General features: G+C 46.4%; 1 protein-coding gene across 1 annotated transcript in view; it reads left to right on the forward strand.

Moving 5' to 3' along the window:
• Slit3 (slit guidance ligand 3) overlaps positions 1–22,399 on the forward strand; it is a 588,765-nt gene that overhangs the window by 102,763 nt on the left and 463,603 nt on the right. The window contains exon 4 of the mRNA XM_051168450.1: positions 9,241–9,312. Coding sequence (XP_051024407.1) covers positions 9,241–9,312 — 72 coding nt within the window. The remainder of the gene's footprint in view (positions 1–9,240; positions 9,313–22,399) is intronic.

Here is a 22,399-nt window from a genome sequence, read left to right on the forward strand (position 1 = left end):
TGCACTTGGCCCTGTCACAAGCCATTGCCTTCCCGTTTGCCCCGAGTTCTAGTCTCACTTTACCTACCTGCCAGCAAGCTATGGTGGTGTGTCCTTGTAATCTTAGCACTTGGGAAATGAGACACAAGTGTCGTGAGCACAAAGCTAGCACGGACTCCAAAAAAGTCCCTGCGTCTTCCATATCATCAGCTCACCATCTCTTCTGGATAATTATTTGCATGTTTATGTGTCACAGTTTTCTCCATCTGGAAATCAAAACAAAACAAAGCAAAGCAGTAAATAAACTTCCTTCTTGATTCTATATCGCCTCCTGTTGTTTCCTAGTCACAGAGGATGTCTTAATGTTGTTTCTTTTCTTTATTTTCTCCTCCCACTCTTTTCTTGAACCATTCTAGTTAATAGCTCACGCCCATCTCTGGACCATGCTGCCATCTCAAGTCTCCAGTGAGCTCCATTCTGCTAAGACAAGTACTCAGCTCCTTTTTCTCTATCTCCCCATTCTGTCCTTTCTTCCTTAGAACTCTGTCTTCACTTGGCCCCACAGCTCTACTTGTTGCTTTTTTTTTTTTTTTTCTCCCACTACGCTGGGGCCTGTTTCCTTGTCATCCAGCGTCTGCGGGATGCCCAGACTCCTGCCATTTTATCATCCTCTCCATGGAGACCAAATCCAGACTCATGACCTTAAATGTCACTGAGTCTTAGTTCTAAACCCCAGGTCTGCATATGTGGTTATCTGTGCAGCATCTATACTCAGACAAACACAGGCATATACAATTTAGCACACTTGAGTCTGCTCCCTGCCCCCTGTCTCCACCCCACCCCCACGCCCACCCCCTACCCTGCCGTCTTCCTCATGTTGAGTAATAGAAATTCCAGAGTATCTGATGTACTAGCTCCATCACTCCTCTCATGCCTTGCCTCTCCTCCTTCTGTATACTCGTCTCCTCTGCCTTAGGTAATTTCATGACCTTGGTCACTGAATATCACCACAGCTGCCACCCTAGTAGGACCAGGGCAGATGGCATTCCCACCAAGCAAATGTGGTTATCTGGTTTTTTCAAGATAGGATGTATCCATGCCTGTCCGGATATTCATCCTGTGGACCACATTAGCCTCAAACTCAGAGATTTGCATGTGCCACCACTGCGTGTTTCTTTTTTTAGAGACAAAGTCTCTCCATTAACCCGCAGCTTGCATCTCAGCTATACTGACTGACTGGGAAGCCCCTGCAGTCCACTTATCTCTGCAGGCCCTGTGTGGGGTCACATGTACATACCACCATGCTTGGCTTGTTACGTGGGTGCTGGGGACCCAAATTCAGGTCTTTGTGCTTGTACCCAGTGAGTTTTACCCAGTGAGCCATCTCCCAGTCCCACAGCACACTTGACTTTGGTCACTCACAAGGCAGCCTGCTGATTACTGTCTCTGTTTCATCTACATTGTCTAGACAAAAGTGACTTAGACCAGAGAGGCGGCAGTACCCGTCTCATTCTCTGAAAGCCCACAGGTCTCTACTGCAGCTGTACATGCCTTCTTGATCCTCTGCCCCTCTTTTCTGCTCAAAATCAAAGTCTTCTGGTTGCAGTGATAGTTAGGCAAACGGTGGCAGCAGGGACAGGGGTCAGAGGCACATAATCTACAGCGTTTGGTGTGCTTAGAATTTCCCTAACAGCCATGTGATTGGAGGAAAATTGATCCAATGTGAGGTGCAGGAAAGTCAAAGGGGTTTGTTGTGTGGGAGTGGGGACTTGGAGCTTATTTTCTCTTTAAGTTGATCTGTGTAAGGAAAGATCCTAAGAATGGCCCCCGAGTTCTTCAGACCCTAGCAAACGTCACCCACATGGGCACCCAGAGCTGCCTGTAAGAGCCAAGAACACACACGGGGCTGTTCTGGATGGAAGTCCCATGAGGTCTGAGAGAAACAAGGATAAGTTCTCCTAAGAGATGCTCCAATCTCTGGGGTCCTGAGAGCCTTCGGAAACACAAGAGCCAGACTGGGAACAGGCACCATCAGGATCAGTTTTCTTGTCTGTTCTGACTCGGTTTCTCCAGCTCTAGCATGGCCAGAGTATCTTGTCCCTGGTTCCCTGTGGAGATTATCGAGCGGCCTCCTACTACCCAAGTAACAGAGTGATGAAAGCAGCATGGCAGAGGGGCCAAGCCCCAGGCTTCAGTGTCCAGGAGTCCTCGGCTTATCGCCTCATTTATAAACTGTGCGATTTTGTTCCTGTGGGTGACCTAACCTCTCTTGTGCCTCAATGTCAACTTTAAGAGTTGCTCAAAGAGCAAAATGAAACATCTATGGAAAGTATCTAGTACATCCCATATGTGCATAGTAAGCATCCTGTGTTAACATTTAAAAAAAAAAAAGGAAGGAAAGAATGAATGAATTAACAGAGGAAAAAGACAAAGCGACACTGGTCATTATGAGAGTCCCTGCCTGGTATCCAAGGCTACCAGTAGATTCCCAGCTTCCTATGCAATGAAGTTTAGGTCATGTGACTACTTTACAGCCAGTAGGCCGAAAGCAGAAGTTTTATGGGTCACTATAGGGACAGAGAGTTATGAGCTGGCATGGTCCCTCCTTCCTTCACTTCCTCCCTCTACCTCCCTCCCTCTCTTGACCCAGTAGTTTTGGTGACCATGTTTTCCCCCGTGGCATCACAGAAGAGGAAAGGAGCTGTTGTCATGAGTGCAAAGTCAGTGCTCACTGTTAACGCAGTGAGATTGTGGGGCTTGTTTGTTACTGCCTTGCTGACCAATACAGTCATCTGTGAGAGAAAAGGCAATCCATACTTGTGAGCTCCTGCTGCTGATGGTAATAACAGTAGCTGTAACTGCTACTGTTTATTGAGCCCTGGGGAGACACTGCAGAGCTGTTTGCAGACACTAAACCATTCAGTCCTCCCAGGTATCCTGCTAGGGACATGTCTTGCTATTACATAATAATTGTATTCTTAAAATAATCTCTTTTAAGGTTTGGGAGGTTTTCTTTCTTTTTTTTTTTTTTAAGTTCTCATAAACAACTTCCATGGTGAAAAGACTGCTCAGGGGCAAGAAATTTAGTCTACAACAGAGTCAATTCTCTGCAGAAATCTCAAAAACAAAGGCTTCTAATTGCTCTTAGGTTACTTGGGAGTTGCAAACTAGAAATAACTAATCTTAAAATTTGGCAGAAGCCAACCCAGATGTCATTAAGCACATGCTGACTGCCGTGGATGCCAATGCTTAGTTAACTTACTTCTAAACCAGGAAAGACAATTTTGCATTCGTCCTATTGCTATTATATGGAAGACCCTTCTTCCGTCACTAAAGCTGTCTACTTCCACCACCATTAAAAAGGGAGCCCAAAGGTAACGAACAACAGACACTCAGCTGAAGTGACCCCGTGTATAGCAGCTATTGGTCAGTAGACTGCCAGGCCTCAAACAAAGGGTTGCATCTCATTGGAAGTGGCAGAAAACATAGCCTATTGGAAGTCAGGACGCTTACCGAATCCATCGGATAAGGCCTGTTTATATCCTCCATGTAGCAGGATGATAGATAATCTTCTATGCTTCAGCAAGTGGCTGATGGAAGCAACTCTTAATCTGGTCTCCCACAAAGTTTTATCTTACTTAACAACTTTCAGTGATGCCTGTGAACTTGGGGATGGGGTGGGGTGGAAATGATGGTACCAGTGTGGAGCTGGGATCTGAAGTTTCTCTGGTGGGTTTGGCCCTTGTCCTGGAGTTTACTGTTATCCTTAAGGCTTCCTAGCCTGGCTCCTCCCTATCTCTCTTTTGGGAAGCCTCTGTCTTGGAGAACAAAATAGCATTGACACGTTCTGTGTAGACAGAAGGGTGTTTCTGAAAGTATCAGTAGACTAAGAATAAATACAGGCTGCTTGTGACTAAAGCAAGCAGTCCTGGTGACCTTTTTGGGTCAATACACATTGGCTTGCTCCCTCCAGGGTCTAGCCCAAGACACCTGGACATTCCATAACTCCCAGTGTAAAGAAGGGGCATGTTCACATGTGGGTGGTCCTAGAGGGACCGTACCCAATCGTTTCCCCAGTGAGGTGAGTTGGTGTCCCCTTCTCACTTTGTACAGCTGGGTCTGGAAGCTGGGGGCTCTGGGGGCCTTTCCTCCACTCAACATGCTCCCCATACCTAGCCCAGGGAGCATCTGCTGCCCCAGACTCCCCCAAGTGGCCACTCCTGATTTTTGGTTTATGCATCAAATTGAACAAGCCCTTCTTAAAGGTCCCTTGTGAGCCTGGTGCTGGGATGGTTGTCCTTAGGACACAGACTGTGTGGGACCTATTTCTCACTCTGGGAAGATGAGACTCGTATATTAAGCATCGAGGTATAATGACGAGCAGGTTTAACATCAGGCATCCGGTTTCATGTCCCTTGTCATCAGGTTGGCCACTTGGATATGGGGGTAAGCAGCTGACCCTTCTTATTAGAGCATTGCATCTTATTTTCAGAGATGCTAAGAGTGTTGCCCTCCAGGCATTTCTATGGGAACTCAGGGAAAGAATGTGTGCAGTGTCTCAAATGGAGGCTGACTCGGGGTTTTAGTGTGAGTGCTAGGCTTAAGTGAATGAGATACATCTGAGAGATCTCAGTGGTACAGACGTTCTGAGCTGAGGCACACTCGCCTCTGTCCCCTGCCTCTCCCTTTTCTCTTCTGCTCATTGGTGACTAGATCTTGACTGGTAAGTCATGCAGGCTTGCCCTCAGGGATCCACTTTTACTACCTCTATTGCTTCCAGTCCCTCACCCCTCACACTCAGTCATTCACAAACCCTTAATGATTATAACTGGTATCTGTCTCCACATTAGTACTTGATTAGTACTTAATCAAGCCCACTCTGGTTACTCTAGAGCCCTCTTTAACAGTCCTTGTTCATTCCAGTGTCACCCACTTCCAAGTCACATTCACGGCTGCTAGAGAGGACTTCCTCAAATTCTAACCAGATGCTCGCTTCCCTGATTATACTCTTTCTGTTGCTTGCTATTTTGCATAAAAACCACTCCCAGCTTCCTCACAAAAGCAATACAAGACTGCTCCCCAACAGCCTGCAGACTCCTGGCACCTTAGGGATGGCACATACTCCAAACCTAGAATCCTTTGTTCATGGCTCAAGAAGAGTCAGAATTATCCTTCCAACTTGACCTCAACCCTTCTTTCCTTGGGGCACTTTCTTTAATCGGGGACTGGCCTTCGTGCCCCTCCTCCACGCTCCCACAACACCTTTGCTTACAAGATCATAGTGTAGTTTTATGTTCCACATTGGTCTTCCCCAGCATCATACAACAGTCTTAGAGGAGGATGGCTTCTTACCTGTCTTTTCACGCATCTACTCAAAAAGAACTGGAGATATGGGAGGGTGGAGGGTCAAAGGATAGATAGTGAAAGAGTACTTGGAAAGATAAAGGGTTGAATGGACAGATGGATGAGTTTGGGTTTAACTAAAATGGATCAGTTCAACAGTGGTCTAAATCCTGGCTAAATGCAAGAAGGTCTTCAACAACCCTACAGACACAAGCCTGTGTTTTCAACTATCACTGCACCTCAGCACCTAATGGGCTTTTGACCTTGATCCATAGGAAAGCTCAGTGGTGCTTCTGTTCATAGAAGAAAAGGGGACACATGCATGTGCCCTGTCCTAGCTTGGCATGGCCTGCCTCCGGCTGACTTCATCAGTGCTGGCCTCATCCAAGCCCATTCAGCTTGATGTTCATTCAGCCCACAGTTCATTCTAGCTCTATCTGTAACTAGAGATTGCCACCTCCAGTGCCAGAGGACATCAAAGCAGGTGGCATCAAAGCACCAAGGCCAATAGCCACCATCTGCAACTTTCAGAAGAACAGCTTCTTTATCTCCGTTCCATACTTAAGAACTCTGATAGCTGCCCTGCTTGCTTGAGGTTCCACTTTCATTCAAACAAAGTGAGTGCTCCTACTAAGAGCTTTTAGAGAAAGGTCTCTGTCTAATGGTTTTACCAAGGAAAAAGGAACTAAGTATGAGCGTGACCTGGACGTATAGCATTAAGCTCCTGATACAGAGAACTGGCATGTGACACAACCAAGCTGCTGTGGAAAGGCCCCAGGGCCGCTGGGATCAGAGCCCAGCCTGGCCGCCAAGGGTCCTCATTCAGGGATTGGGAAGCAGCCGGCAAAGCACAATTGGCTAAATTTGGTTGTGTTCTTATTTTTTTTTTTTTTTTTGTCTAGCCGTAAATACCAGCAAAGAAATGAAAACTATTCCTTTCCTTCCTGGACCCTCAGAGCCTGGCTGGCTTTATTTTTAGCTACAGCTCTAGTCTGGGGCTTTTAGCACACTAAGCACCCTGCCCACCACTGAAAGAGGCAGTGGGCTGGACACTAGGGGTTTGCCTAGACCGGACGAGAGTTGGGTGCCTGAATGTAATTCTTACCAGACGTTGCAGCTTTAAAGACAAGGATGGTTCCAGACAGACCCAAAGAGAGACTCAGTTCTTGCCTGAAGGGCCAAGAGAGGCCTTTTCAGGAAGGGCACTGTGCTCGGTGCAGATCGGTGTCTGGTTAGGGTGGAGCAACTGGCAACTGTAGGCAAAAAGAGTAAAAGGTGAGGAAAGGGCCAGGGCACTTAGATTCTGGGAAGGTTTTTTAGCTCCCTGAAGTCAGCTGACTGTGTCCAGATCCTGCTACAGCACCCGTGAAAGATGCTGTGGCCTCGGTCTGGCCTGGATCCTTGGCTTTGAATGTATTATGTAAGTAGCGAGGACAATAACAACCCAGGCCCTAAGCTCTACTGTGAGACTCTGCCAGGGCAGCATGAAGCACAGCATCTGGAATGCAGGGCCGTGGGTAGCACCCGCCATCCTTAGCCTCATTGTCACCACGGCCTTCATGTGACATTCAGCCATGCCACATGCACTAAGCCAGTTCTTCCTGGAACCCAGAGGAGTAGAATCATTTTGATTTGGAAAACCAAGGGTCAAACGACTCAGTAACTTGTGCTCAGCTCTACAGTGAGAGCATAATCCAACCAGACCGAAACCCAGCACTGGTTAGCCCCAGTCCTGAACATCACGCCTTCTGTGGGGCCAGAGACTTCTGTGTGTTATCAAGGGACTTGTCACTGACCAGATAGGAACTGCTCTAATCAGGAGACTGGTTTCCTCTGCCTTGCCTCGCCCCCCTGCCCCGAGTTTCATGATAAGAGTGTGCAAACAGGAGACCAGGAATGATTTTTTTTTCTAATTTAAGCAGAACGCAAACTCATGGATACCGAATGGAGAACGGTGTCTGCCAGAGGTGTTAGAAGGGGGAATTGGGGAGTTGTTTGATAGTGTAAATTGTATGAGATGAAAGCATCCTAGAGATTAGTCATACACCAAGAGAACACAGTCCACTCTACTGTGCCCCGTACCTCCCAACTGTGTGCCTAGAAGCCAAGAAGGCAGCTAATTTCATGTTATGTGAGTTTGCCATCGTTTTTAAGCCATTAGAAGCAAAGATCACAGGTACTGGAGTCAGACCTCTATTGTAGAGGTAGGCAGCAGGTTCGAGCTCTTCTTGCCCTGCATCCCAACTTTTTTTGTCCCCTCCTCACTCTGGTCAGAGGCTTCTTCAGCAGGATCGTAAATGCTTCTCTGTTTTGTGCTTGGCCCTTCCCTGTTTCCACTAACGCTTTTGTCTATAAGATGAACGAAGGAAATAGTAGGTAGGTCTCCCTTGCTGGCATTGTGTTTTCTTGGAGCACATGCAGGGGGAGGGAGCAGGCTTTGACTTCACTTCTGAGAAGCTGAGTGCGGATCCTGCTTTTCTCCTCGGCTTGCTTAGCTCTAACATGGGGGTGGCTAGCAATTGCTCCATGCAACTGCTTTTCATCTATGAGTAGGTGTGATGCAGAAGAGCATGGAGTTTAGCTAGCAACAAGGCTCCTCTCTGGGTTGATTATCTCAAGAAAGCATCCCTCATCAACCCCACAAGGGCTTGGTGTCCCTTGAGAACCTCTGTGGTCCTTTCTGTGAACATTTAGTCTCAGTCCTGCTCAAAAGAAACTTGGGCTGTTTTCTGTGTTCATTAGTTTTGAGCCACTGTGACCACAATACCTGATCTAGACAAGGAAGAAAAGATGTTTCTTTTTTTAATTTGGCTCCATCTTTCAGGGAGCTTCAGTCCATTGCAGCAGGAGAGGCCGGGATGAGATGCTTGCTTGGTGGTGGACGGAATGTGTGATGAAGGATGAAGGCTGTTTGAGCAGCGGTAGACCAGAAGGCAGAGAGAATATTGGAATGTTCAAAGGCCCTTTCCTAAGGATATATTTCTACCATCCAGACCTCACCCCCTTAAAGGTTCCACAGACTCTCCAAGTAGCCCCAACACCTGGAGAACCAAGCATGAGCCTAGGCAGGATGTTGCAGATCCAGACCATAACAGCTCTGCTGCTAATTGCCCAGTGTGGTCTATCTCTACAGGAGTGTGTGTTCCTATGACTCATACCTTGTGGCCAGAGTTTGGCCTCATGTTTAGAGCCAGATTCTATATTAGCTGCAGGGAGGAAAACCCACCACACTATCATATCCCATAAATATGTCTTAATTGCTTTTAGCTTAGAGGAAGATAAACTTTTAGGTTGAAATGAATGCTTCCTAATAGATGCATAGCATATTTATTTTTATACTTGCACAGCTATAATATGTAAAAATTTCTTATGGACAAAGCAGCCCAGAAAAAGCCAAAGGGCCAAGGACTCATGAATGTCACAATGCAGCCCTGCTGTACTCCCAAGAGCCCCCATGGCAGAGATTGGTTTTGGGTCTTTCAACCCATAATGATCTGACTTGCCCTCTTTTCTGTTCCTATGGCAACTGCCATCTGCTCCCATCCTCACCATTATTTAAGACTTGGAACATTTTCTCTGATATTTAATTTATGCTGTGAAAAGCTCAAAAGTGTTGTCTGGAGTCCACGGGAAAGAAGGTTGTCACCAGTGAGTGATGTCTGTCTGAGACTGTGACCAAGAGGGGGAAGGCACAGCCAATGGGCTTAGGTATGACTGATATGGGTTTCTATTTCCAGCCTGACTACAAACTCTGCTCTGATGGTATATGCCTTCTATGTGTTGAGTGAAGCATGCTGAAAGATCTAGAACATCTCTGAATACCTGGTGATGGGCTGACTGGTCAAAGCAATGTCTGTGTATATACTCTGTATACTCAATACCTCTTTGACATTATTCCATTCATCTTTTCTTCACCAGACGTCTGAACAAGAACAAGCTCCAGGTCCTTCCAGAATTACTTTTCCAGAGCAATCCGAAGCTCACCAGACTGTGAGTAGCATTCATTTGTATTCTCTACCTTGTTGTATCTTGCCTGGCTTTGGTCTCACGGACATCGTCCTTGGTGCTGTGTATGCCATACAGAGCTTGGGAGCAAAGTTGGCCTTCTTGCTCCTTCTATCAGAGCTGGATGGCTTTATTGACCAGTGAAGACTAGCAATGTATGGAGATGGGTTTTTTACCCTTGAAACGAGGGAGGTGACTCTTCCATTGGGTCTGAAGTTTCTACATGGAAGTACCCCGAGAGGGGTTGGAGTGACCTTATTGATTGGCAGCTGCCTGTGTGTGTGTTCTTAGCAGCAGTCTGGACTAAGCTCACTCACTGCCTTGTTGGCTGAAACAGTCTCTGCCCATTGCTTACTTCTTGCCAGTGACAGTCCGGGGACTCTGGGCACTCTGGGTCTCTGGGTCTCTGGGTCTCAGGTGATAGAAACATGAAGAAAATTTGATTTTCACATTATTTTCCAGAAAGGTTTGGATGGCCATACTTCCTGGCATATATTCACTGTGTCAGCCTAAAAGCTTGAGAGGTAGAGGTTCAGGCTGATAAATACTGTGACATGTAGAATCTAGCCTCTCTAAGTGCTAGATACTGACAGTGAATTTGAAATCCCTCTGTCAGTGGATGATAGGCAAACTGTTCTGCCCAAGGGTGCTCTGAGTGCCACAACAGTTTATGACAAGCAGGACATTCATAGTCTGATGGAGAAGACACTAACATCACTGCAGAGGCTCCCATATTATGGTCACCAATCTCCTTCCCCATGGCTGGGTTTAATGCCTACTTATGCAATCAAACAGTGCATGCAGACTGGAATAGACTGGAAAATAGGAAACACATGTCACTGTGTGCACTTAAGCCCGGAATTAGGGATACATATTTATGTGTGTGCCTGTGTGTAAACACACACACACACACACCATGCACATAAATGTATTTTCAAAGGGCAGAAGAATGGGCCTGGGCTGTGTAGTGTTCGGTAGAGCAGTGGTCCTATTTGCTTTCTGTGGGACACACCTGTGTTTCGTCATACTCTCTTCCTGCACTCCTTGCTATTTTGTTGTTGTTGTTGTTGTTGTCTTGTTTGCTTAGTTAGGTGACCTTACTAAAAGTAAGAAAAGAAATGACCTCTCTTGGAGGAAATTCGCAGCCTGGTTGTCTAACAGTACTCTACAAGCAGTGGATTCTGTAAAAGCCACCTTGGTTTTTAATATCTCCTTTCCCTCTACACTCATCACTGGGTATCCTTGGAGCCTCCATCCCCAGACTCTGATGGATACCTAAATCCTGAGCTGCCTCAGTCTCTTATATAAAACTGGGAAGATATTTGTATCTAAAGGACTATGCACACCTCCCCCTGTGCTTCAAGTCATTTCTTAGACTTGTCATTCTTAATAGAATAGAGATGCTACATATACAGTTATATTTCATATGTTAGAAATGCTGACCAGAAAGGTTTGTGCATACTCAGTGCACATAGTTCTTTCTTTAGAATTTACGATCTGGATGGTTTGCTCCACAGGGGAGAAGCAAGCAGGTGCTCACCCAATGCTCCCTGAGTAGCCAACACCACCCCCCCATCCCCGCACCCCCCTCCCCACCATGCTTTATTGCCCCTTATCATCCCACGTTTACCAAGTACTACAGACATATGATTTTCACCTGGAACCTCAGCATCAGTTTCTGGGTGGAAGAAAACTCTGAGGGCTGCAGCTGCCGATGGCTCTGAGGGAATGGGACTGGAGTCTGACAACTTCATTGTTTTATGTGTCAGCTGGTCTGCCTTGAACTCCCAGATGTCTCCCTAAAACCACCAGGCAATGCCCGTCTTGTGCCAAGAGTCCTGAGCCAGACAGAGAGGCTTCAGGTGTTGTTAACCAGTGTCCGGGATGCTGGCCATGGAGCCCAGGGGCTGGAAAGCACTGGGTTGTGTCCTAATTGTCCGTTTGTAACAGAGTTTGGAAAGTCTCTTTCCTTTCCGTGCCTAACCGTCTTCATCAGTAGACAGGGCTGCCTCTCCTCTGAGCCTCTGGGGGGAACTGTGAAGACCCAGTGTAACTGCATGCTTCCTAGGGTTGAGAGTGTAGAAAAGTGGAAGAGCCAGACTAACTATAGTTGCCTATGTAGTTGTTGTCTTTACAGCCTCGGATTCAGGAGCAGGAGGAGATTTGAAGTTGTAGTGAGCTTTGAGATAAATTATACTAAGCGTTTGCCTCAATCCAGAGAGCTGCAGCTGCAAAGGCAGGAATAATGCTCAACTCACTTGGTGATCATCCTTCTGCAAGTCTTTGGCCCGCACAAAGGTTGGCACAGATAGGCACTCAGGCCATGATGCTAACTGAGTAGGTGGATACATGAATTATATGGGTCCAAGGATTCAAATAGAGAAGTTGGACTCCTTTATTCACTGTTCATTTGGTCATTCTTTATTCATCCATCCATTCATTCATTCATTCATTTATTCATTCAGTATGCTTTCTTTGGTTGCCTATAATAACCTAGCCTTTTGCTCTGAAGATACAGCAGAATATCTGAAGGATATTTAGTCCAGTCTTGACACATTCTGACCGACTGCCAAAGGCAGAGAGCTAAATATATAAATATATTTTAAATCAAAGCAACAGTATTAACCCAGGTTGGAGCGATAATCAGCCATTGGTTTTTGTCTTCAGGCTTGATCTTTGATTTTTTTTTCTTAATGGCTCCATTATGTCTTTGTCTTATTATGTCAGCCACTCCAGGGTCTTTTTGGAAGTAAGCAGGGTACAAATTAGAAAATCAATAAATGTGCAATCATGGGTGTGTATACATATGCCATCAGCTCTGCCAGAAAAGAACTCCCGCCTCTAAGTAGGCACAGTTCCCTGGGGAAGCAGACTCAAGCATGGCCCCTGCAGGCGACTAGTCAGTAGCAGGCCATGTGAGACAGCAGCACTGTGGACATGGCTCTTATTGTCGTTTATAGAGACACACGTCTTCGCATCCAGTGTTTACCCAGAGGATAGTTTTATAAATTATTTGGGAATTTCGTGCATGCCACTAATATATTTGATCATCTCTAGCCCCAAGTCTTCCCCTTAACTCCTCTCAGATCCACCCTGTTCTCCTAATTTCAAGTCTTTTTTTTTTTTTTTAGGGGGGGGTTCGCCTTTCTTGTCCCTGTGACTACCTGACAAGAAACAACTTTGAGGAAGAAATGTTTAGTTTAACTTACAGTTTAAAGGAATGCATTCCATTGTGGTGGGGAAGGTGTGGAGACAGGCGCAAGAAGCTGCTGGCCCCATTGCACCCACAGTGCAGAAATTACACAGCAGGCAGGAAAGAGGGTTGTGCTATAAAAACCTCAGGCCCTGACCGCCCTGCCCCCTGTGACTCACTTCCTCTAGAGAAGCCCCGCCTACTAAGGGTTCGAGGGTCTTCTGAAACAGCATCACCAGTGCAGACCAAGTGTTTAAAATTCTGTGCCTGTGGAGGACATTTCCCATTCAAACCACAGCATGTATCTCGTGGAAAGGTAGTGTGTGTGTGTGTGTGTGTGTGTGTGTGTGTGTGTGTGTGTGTGTGTGTGTGTAAGAAGACATGTTTGAGGGGAGATGGGAAAGAGAAGCCATTGCCATGGAGAGCCTAGGCTGCTAGTGATGCTTCCGGTTAATGAGGGCCAGAAATGAGACCTGAGTCAACTGAACCTAAAGATGAAATCTATCCGTTCCTGTAACTGAGAGGAGTCTTAGTGGTGGCAATGATTTCGGGAACAACTGGAAACAGGGCCTGTGAGACGTCATAAGGACTTCACGTTGCATCCCTTGGAACAGTGGGCACAACTGTGAGTCCAAACAGAAAACTCTAGATGTGCTAATTTGTCAGCCCCAGGGAAGTCTTAACAGTCTGGTGGAAAAGGACTGAGGGGAACTTGGCTCCTCAGTTTGCCTACAGGGCTTATCGAAGCGGAAGATCACTGCTAACAGGACGGTGTCCTCTGATCAACCAGGCGTGGTCACATGCTCATCCCACTTGTTTGGACAATAGATTCCCCACAGAAAGTGTTTGTCTGAGAAGACACAGTCAGGAATGCCAGTCATCAACAATCGATGCCAGAAAGTTTATTGCGCATCTATGCCATGCTTCAGATCATTGCAGTAAAACGTTAAGGTAATAGCACCAGCAAGCACTGAGCGCCAGGTGCTGTTCTGAGCACTTGAACTGTGAGCTTCTTTGGTTGTCCTGAGAGCTCCGCAGCGTAGGTGCTGGCATTCGTACCACGGCTAGTGCTTTTCTGTGAGAGTGAAGCAGAGACTTAAAGCAGTTGCTGAGCTTGCCTGACTTTCTTCTGGATAAATTTGGATCCAGAGACTGCTTTCCTCCATTTTAGTGAGTGTGTTCCTAAGTCCTTCAGCCACTATCCTCATTTCCTGGGAGAGTAAAGCTCAGAGAGGTCAAGTTACTTCTCCGTAAGTCTCCCCGATCTGAGCCGTAGCCTGCCTGAGTGCTGGCCTTCCGGGTTCAGATTGAGTTTTCACACCAGACTTAATGACAAACCAGCATCAGATCTGCTTCTAAACCCTGGAAAGTGGAAGTGCGCTAGCTTTCCATCCCTGTAGCAACAGACTGACATCATCAATTTAAAAGGAAAATGGTCTATAGCTCAAGTTTTGGGAGTTTTAATTCATTACCGACCAGCCTCATTCTTTGAACCTGTGGCAGCTCAGATAGCCATGTGTGGAGCACATGGAAGAGCACTTCATAGTGAGGAGCCAATGAGAAAGAGGAAGGACAGTGGAATGGGGTCTCTGCTAGATAGTTTTATGTCAACTTAACACAAGCTAGTTATTTGAAAAGAGGGAACCTCAATTGAGAAAACACCTCCCAAGATCAATTAGTAATTTATCTAATTGGAGGAGGGCCCAGCCCATGTGGGCGGTGCCATCCTTGGGCTGGTAGCCCTGGGTTCTATAAGAAAGCAGGTTGAGCAAGCCATGAGGAGAAAAGAGTAAGCAGCACCTCTCCATGGCCTCTGCCTCACCTCCTGCTTCCAGGTTCTTCCATTCCTTCTAAAAATTTTAGGGCAGCATTACCTCTTAGTATTTGATAGCCGAAGAGCCCAGCCTACCACCTGTGTAAAAACAAAAGCCGGAAGTGCATGCAGGGATGAGAAATCAATAGCACCCAGGTTGTAAAACAAGCTCTGTGTCATCCTGTCTGTCCTCTGCATAACAGAACCATGACTGGGGAGGCAAAGTTACATGCCTAGGGACACATAGCTTATGAGCAGCAGAGGCAATGGGAGTTGGATCTTCGCAATCCAAGCCTATTGCTTATGCAGCCCTTTTCTGTGCTGGAGCCTCGGCTGTAACCCAGGTGCTGAAGTGTTCACACCACGGGCCCCGAAGCACAGCCCATGCCCTACTCCATTCGCTAGCTGACAGTTAGCTGTGGCCTTTCACTGGGCACTTTCTGTGTGCCATATTCATGCTATGTGCTGTCCATCTGTCCCCACAACACCCCAGTGACACTGGCTTATTACTATCCATCTGAGACCGAGATGGGGAAGCAACTGTTGTCAAGATTCAGAACAAGCAGCTCATAGCTCTCCCTCCTCATCACCTCCCAGCCTCAGCTCTCTAGGAATCCCACAAAAAGCAGAAGCCCAGTTCCCACGCATGATCCTTCTGCTAGGATGCAAAGAGCTCAGATTCACTTAGCACCCAAGTCCACTGTGTGGACTGCAATAGTGGGATCCCCAGGCCAGGCCCTATAATTGAGAGTAGACTTCGGGCAGATAAGCAGCATGACTACACACCCCAATCAGAGGGCACTGGATCTGAGAGCAGATAGGGCACAGTGACCAGCAAAGGCCTGGAAGAAACACTTGGACATGTGACAGGTTCACTGTCTTCCTGAGACATCACTGAGGTTATCTTTCAGTTCCCAAAGTTGCCAGGCTAGCCAGTGTGGAACGATGGGAGAATGGAAGGCCTTAGCAGAGCCCAAGGTCTGCCCCAAGACCCTGTCCTAGTCAGGGCATCTACTGCTGTGATGAAACACCATGACCAAAACCAAGTAGGTTAAATGTTCTTTATAAATCTCAGCTCTAAGAGATAGATAGGCTGTAATCCCAGCACTCAGGAGGCAGAGGAAGTCAAATGTTTGTGAGTTTAAGGACAGCCTGGTCTACAGAACAAGTTCTAGGACAGCCAGGGCTACATAGAGAAGCCCTGTCTCAAAAAACCGAAAGGGGGGAAAAAGACATAGATACACCAGTGACACATTTTAGAGGGGGGAAACCCCCCAAAAACAAAAACAGAATCCTAAAGATTTGAACAGCTTCTCATGTCATGGTGCCAGTAGCTAGTATATTCAGAATTCAAAACCCAAGCTTCTTTGATTTTGGGGTTCAGATTCCTAACCAGACTGTCTGGACTGTGGTTCAGAGAGGTTAGTCAGGGAAGTGCCGGCTGCCTGGGGGTGGCTTGGTGACTGCTAACACCTGAACCATTCAGAGGCCCCCACCTGAACCCTGCCATGCTGACTGCCTTGCTCCTCAGCAGTACCAGCTGCAGCTCAGGGCACTGCATGCGACGGCCTCGTTCTTCCAATTTCTCATTCAACTTTAAAACATAGTGACATGCAGTATGCGTCTCTATAAAACGCCACAGTGATGGGAAACAGTGCTGTAAAAAGTGAAAACCCAATGGAGAAAACAAAAGCCACACTAGCCAGCTTTCCAACAGGGCTTCTGTCTGATGTGGTAAAATGACAGTACAGTGGTGGGAAGCCAAGCCATAGGGACAGCGGTGGGGGTGGAGGGGATGCAGGCATCGGCGTCTGTCTGGAGCCATGAATGCAGAGCCCTGGGTGGTCCTCCAATGCTATGTTGCCTCTCTGGGATTCGGTGTCATGACTAGAGAGGACTGGGTGGAGGTACGGTCTTTTGCATGACCTACGGGCTATCGAGGTGGAAGTTGAAAGGTCGTGGTATCCAAGGACATAGCCAGGTAGACCTCAAGGACCACAGACACAAAGGCTCCATAGCTGTTTCCTTCCTTGTCTTGGCCGCCATGTTCCATGCTATAGGAAAGGGTCTTCTCTCTGGTTTGTGAAACGTCTGGACACATGATGACATGTTTCCCTTCAGTCTCTGTGTGGATAAGTCATGAATGGCAGTGGATAGTACGTCACTCCTAAGGTTTTTATTTTGGAAGCATTGACCCCCACCTCTTCCACCCCATCTTTATCTCTGTCTCTTTCTTGTTCTCCCCGCCCCCCGTGTGTGTGTGTGTGTGTGTGTGTGTGTGTGTGTGTGTGTGTGTACTACATTAAGCCAGAACCAGGGAGAGTAGCCATTGAAAATGTAATGACCATTTTCCCATCGAGGATTTGCCCAGCTGAGCCTAGAAACCTTTGGCCTTCACCAGAGTTGGTTAGAAGGCTAATGTTTGAGTGTCCTGTAAATTTCTAGGCTGCATGATATTAGGACCAGGAGTAAACATTGTTGAGACCAAGTGGGTCTCAACATTCCTAATGCTGTGACCCTTTAATACAGTTCCTTATGTGGTGACCCCAGCCATAAATCTATTTTCGTTGCTACTTCATAACTGCAATTTTTTTTACTACTCTGAATCATGAATCGTGTAAATGTCTGATCTGCAACCCCTGTGAAAAAGGTTGTTTGATCCCCTTCCAAAGGGCACATGACCCACAAGGTGAGAAGTGCTGGTCTAGACTAATGCTCCTTGAACTTGACTGGGCATCTAAAGGCCTGGAGACTTTGTTAAAGTTGGACTCTGGCCCCATAGGTCTGAAATAGCACCTGCGAATCTACATTTCAAACAGTGTGCCAGGTGATGGCTGCTGGCTCAGAATCATGTCTTCTGCATAGCAAGGGGAGGGCGCAGTTCTTAGCAAACACAACAGACAACCTTCGGTGCTGACTCCCGGAGAGAGTGACACCTAGCTACCCAGGATAGCTCACTTGATAGATCTGGAATGGACTTGGGGATTTGACTTTGTAAATAGGCATGCTAGGTGATGATGGATGTGTCACCTGTGGGCATATCTAAGGAAACACCCATCAAGGATAAGGAGCCAGCCAGCTGTTGAGTGTCTCCTTTTTGCTAAACACCCTATGCACATTCCAGTGCCTCGTACGGAAGGATCCTGGGATGGCCCTGTTGTTGTGCCCATTACACAGAAGTTGAAACTGAAGGCCAAATATCTAATCACAAGGAGTAATCCCAGGCTATGCTAACTCACAGTTCTTGGCTTTATTTCTCCACCCTATCACATACCTCCCACATTGAGAAATACTTTAAAGGGTTTGGTGACTGAGAAAGACAGAGAAGAATCACATATTGGTGAAATGTTTATGACTCAATACTTTACACTTGCACATTCACTCATGTAAGCATATGTGAGCACATGCTTCTATCAGAGATTTTCGGCATTAAGACTTGAAATATTAAAAAAGAAAAATATAGAGTCTTAGTGCTAGCAAGCAGGCTTTTCTAGACACCCTGCAGTTTATGAGAGGTAAGAGTTGGGTTTTACATTTTTAATCCCTTTAGCCCTTTGGGCAAGCAGAAGAGCTCTCTAAAGTGATCAGGCAAGAGAACATTCTGGCAACTTAGAAATTGTTTTGACTTTTTTTTCTAAGAGGCAAAGAAAAGCGAGCTGTGAGTTTACAGTGCTTGGAATTGCAGAATATGCTTGTAATTTTTACAGTTCTGCACAGACTTCTTTGCCACATCTGGTTGATATTACTGGCGGGGATATATGGGGGAATAAACCATGAGTTGGAATGTGAAACATCCCACAAAATGAGTTTCTTATAGGTTGCTGCATAAAACATTTCGAGTCTCCTTTGCCTTGGAAGGGTGGCTTAAGTGATTTCGTGGGTTTAGTATTTTCTTTGGTTGGAAGGTAAGGGGTTTTGTTCGTTTACTTGGTGGGGGTTCCAAGATGGTTTTCTGGGGATGTGCTTGCCACTCTCAAGTAGTGCTATGGGCTCCAGTGAAAGAAACAATCCTATAGGGAGCCAAAGTTAAGCCTTTGTCAAACAGCGCAGGACAGAGGTGGTCCCTTTGATAGTGAACCCTTGGGAGCCACCAAATCACTACAGAAGAAGGAAAACTGTAGAGCAAGGTGTAGCCTGCATGGGGGTCTTCAAAAGAGCTCCTGCATCTTCGCTGCCGATGGGGAACAGCTGATGGCAAGACAGCTCGCTTCCTGGCTCACACAGGGAAAAGCCTTTGCAACCTAATGCGTTCTCTTTGCTGTATATGTAAACAAATGAGTTGGGGGGGAAAATAGAACAGATACCAAGCTGTACTCAGGGTTTTCAGTTCCTTGTAACGTTTCTTCCCAGTTCCCAGGAGCAAGACTCTGTGACTAGGGACAACTAGAATGTTCTCTCTCTCTCTCTCTCTCTCTCTCTCTCTCTCTCTCTCTCTCTCTCTCTCTCTCTCTCTCTCTCTCTCTCTCTCTCTCTCTCTCTCTCTGTGTGTGTGTGTGTGTGTGTGTGTGTGTGTGTGTGTGTTGCTCCCCTGTGCTGGTAGGGTGCTGAGCTTAGAACTCAGGGCTGTCTAATCAGCCCTAAGGGTGTGAGTTTGGGCTTCTTGCCACCTGGCTCCATCTCAGACTTCCTTGGCTGAGACCCACCTTCAGAGTTGGAACTCTGACAGTGGAGCTCTTGCCGCACAATACCAGGGCTGCTCAGCACCCTGTGGCATGTGGTGGAGTTGGCCAACTCGGGCAGGGATTTGTGGCCATTCCCAAGAATGTGCAGATAACAAATGTAGTATTTGTTACAAATGGGAACCCAGAGCCAACTTCGACACACATCATGACATCCTCATGTTCCATAGGAGGTAGATACTGTCTAGGGAATTGAGGATTGGGGCGCTACTGCCTTCTACATAGAAAAATAGCCTTTCCAGGTGGGCTGACCCCAAACACACATCCTAGCATCAGCTGAACAATGAAGATCTATCCATATCCAGTAATATGGAAACAATGTTCTCAAACTGCATTCATTACCAACGCAAACACTTCTAAAGAGCTTAATCATCTCTCATTTTCAACCAGTGTTTGGGGACCTCCCTCAGGAACAAATAGAATTCTAATTTGATGTGCTAGATTCTAGCATAATTTCAAACTATAAACACCACACACACACACACACACACACACACACACACACACGCACACACGCACACACGCACACACCACTGTAATTTACCTCTCTACTGTCTTTTCTAAGAGCTCATGGTCCTAAGTTTGAACATTAAAATCCATTTGTAAGGTTTACAGTTCATTTACAAGTCTTGGAGATTGAAGCCTGGAGCGAAAGTGTTGACATAATATTAACAACAGCAAAACTAGGATAACACAGCACTGTCCAAACCAAACAGAAATGGAGACATTTAAGTAAATTTTGCATTCCTTGCCTGGGTTCGATGCACAGGGCCTGCAGTTCTGATTTGTGGTTTAGAATAATATTTTAGTGTTGAATTCATGGCGTGTTGGTCTTCCCATTATTGCTCTGTAACTCTTCCTCGCCTTATGCATGGTGATGACGTCTGCTTGGAAGCCTGGCTCCCCCTTGATTGGCACTACCTGTTGTATAGCCAAGAGCTCTCTCCCTGGGTGGGGAGGTGGGACATCCTGCCAGGGAACCAATGTTTTGGCCTCTACTGATGGTGTGCCTAGAGCTCTGGACTGCAATGTTTACGTGACAAGCCAGCTTTTGATTGACATAGACGTGAAGTCCTGCTAGTATTCCCCTCAACGGCACAATGCCGCAGCTTTCAGAAGAGTATGTAGCTACTGTGAGAAAAATATGATTTCTAGGAAGTGACCTAGAACTGGCCCCCTCATCTCAGTTAAGTGCAGTAGTAGAGACGACACACTGTGGACCAAAGTGTCTGGAGAAATCTCACTTTAGTAAATATTTAAAACTGAGGACCTGTGTTATTGATATGGAAATACTGGACCATAAGTTTTATTTTTAATTATGCAGGAATCATGCTATTGTTCTCAATGCTGCCTACTCTTTTTTTAAAAAATGCATGGTCAGGGCTTGAAAAGGGGCTCAGTGGTTAGGAACACCAGTTGCTCTTCCAGAGGTCCTGGGTTCAGTTCCCAGCATCCACAGAGCAGCTCATAACTGTCATATGTAAGTCCAGTTCCAGGGGATCCAACACCCTCTTCTGGCTTCTGCAGGCTCCTGCATACACACGGCACACATACATGCACGCAGGCGAAAACATTCATATGCAGTTAAATGAAAGAAAATCAATCAGTAAAATTTAATGCATGCAAGACATGTATGCATATCGTATAGCGTCGTGTGTTCACATACAATACAGCATGCCATCCATAGTCATAGATGTGTCATATCTCATGACACATATAGCCACACCACACCATGTACGTAATCATACGACATTACACACATAGCAAACTTTACTACACACCATGCCACACACACACATACACACACAATGTACTCACATACGTATCAGACCACACCCATACATTATCCCCCACACATGCACATATCATGCCACGCCCATTCACGGAGAATAAAAACATACTATATACCTCTATACATGCCAGAGCTCACACTATACATATCAGACCACACGATACCTATATATATATATATATATATATATATATATATATAATATATATATATATATATATATGTTATACCATGTCATGGACAGGCATGTATCATATTGCACTAGATACAGGCAGAAAATAAAAACCAAAGAACCCTTGTCTCTGTTGGAGAGCTGCAGATGGATAAATGACATTCCCTTCTAGGCTCTGAACCAAAATGTAGATGTAGTTTCACTTTAGTGAGGGCCCTGGTGAGGCAGCTCCAAATTACTGAGCAATGCTGTGCTGGGTGCTGAAATACTGGGGCTGTGAAGGCAGCAACCAGGTGGCTTTGACTCCTTGGCTTATAAGTGATGTTTGTGGTGCATAGATGTCGCAGTGGTGGGTCTGTGTCAGAGACAGTGAGTTGTTCCCGCAACTGTTTTCTAGTCTCTAGAGAGAGCCTCGCTTTTTTTCCTTGTGGTGATCTGCGTGGGTCAGGCTTCTTCTGTCTAAGATCTTCAGGGACTTCCATTCTATTTTAGAACTCAGGACAAAGCATTGTCAGCCACCAGATCCTTAGGGCTCAAACACTGAACAAAATTATCTTAGGAAATAGTCATTACGGCTTTCGTTGCTAATGGTGCTCTCTGCAGACCCTCTTCCCTTTGCAAGGCACGTCCTTTATTGGAATGAGAGTGAAGGATGGGAGATCATTAGGCCTAATGAGACCGGAAAGTAGCAGACAGAGACAGGGCTTCCCTGGGAGCACGTGACTCCTTTCCCCTAGTGGACAGGCACTGGCATGGAGGGTAGGGTCAGAGACACTGTCAGCTCTGCCTTCACCCTGTATTCCTGATTTGTGGACCACCTTCTGTCTCACGTCCACCATTCCAGGAATAGCCTTGCCCTTTCTCAGGAAGATGCTTACAAGGACATCCTCAGCAACCAGCCTGCTTCTTCTCCTTTACCAACTCATCCACCCAACAGTGCCGTTATCATTTTAAGTCAAATCAGATCTCCTCATGCCCACAAATTAAACCTTCAAGTGACTTTGACTGGTCCTGCCAACTCCAATACCCTACCATCTAGCTCCTGTCCCTCTTTCTGGTGGCACCTCAGGCCACTCTCCACCTCACTGTTGTCTCATGGACCTTCCTCCTGTTGTTAGGATGGGTCTGATCTCCTGGCAGTCTGTTCTGTCTTCTTCAAACATACAGATTCCAGATGTCAATAGGGCCCAGTCCTTGAAATTTAGTCCCTGGCTTCAACTTTACTTCCTCAAAAAATCCCTTCTGGTCCCCCCTGTGTGTGGTGGGTGATGATCTCCTTCCTTACTGGGCACAGTCTGTAAGCTGACGCCTGTTTTGTTTTCTTTATCTCACTCACTGCTACCTGGATTCATCGGCTCATTTGTTTAATAACTTGTTTACTTTCTGTTCTGTCACCTGTAATAACATGTAAGCATCTTGGGAG

Source organism: Acomys russatus, chromosome 25 (assembly GCF_903995435.1).
Source record: "Acomys russatus chromosome 25, mAcoRus1.1, whole genome shotgun sequence".
Lineage (NCBI taxonomy): Eukaryota > Metazoa > Chordata > Mammalia > Rodentia > Muridae > Acomys > Acomys russatus.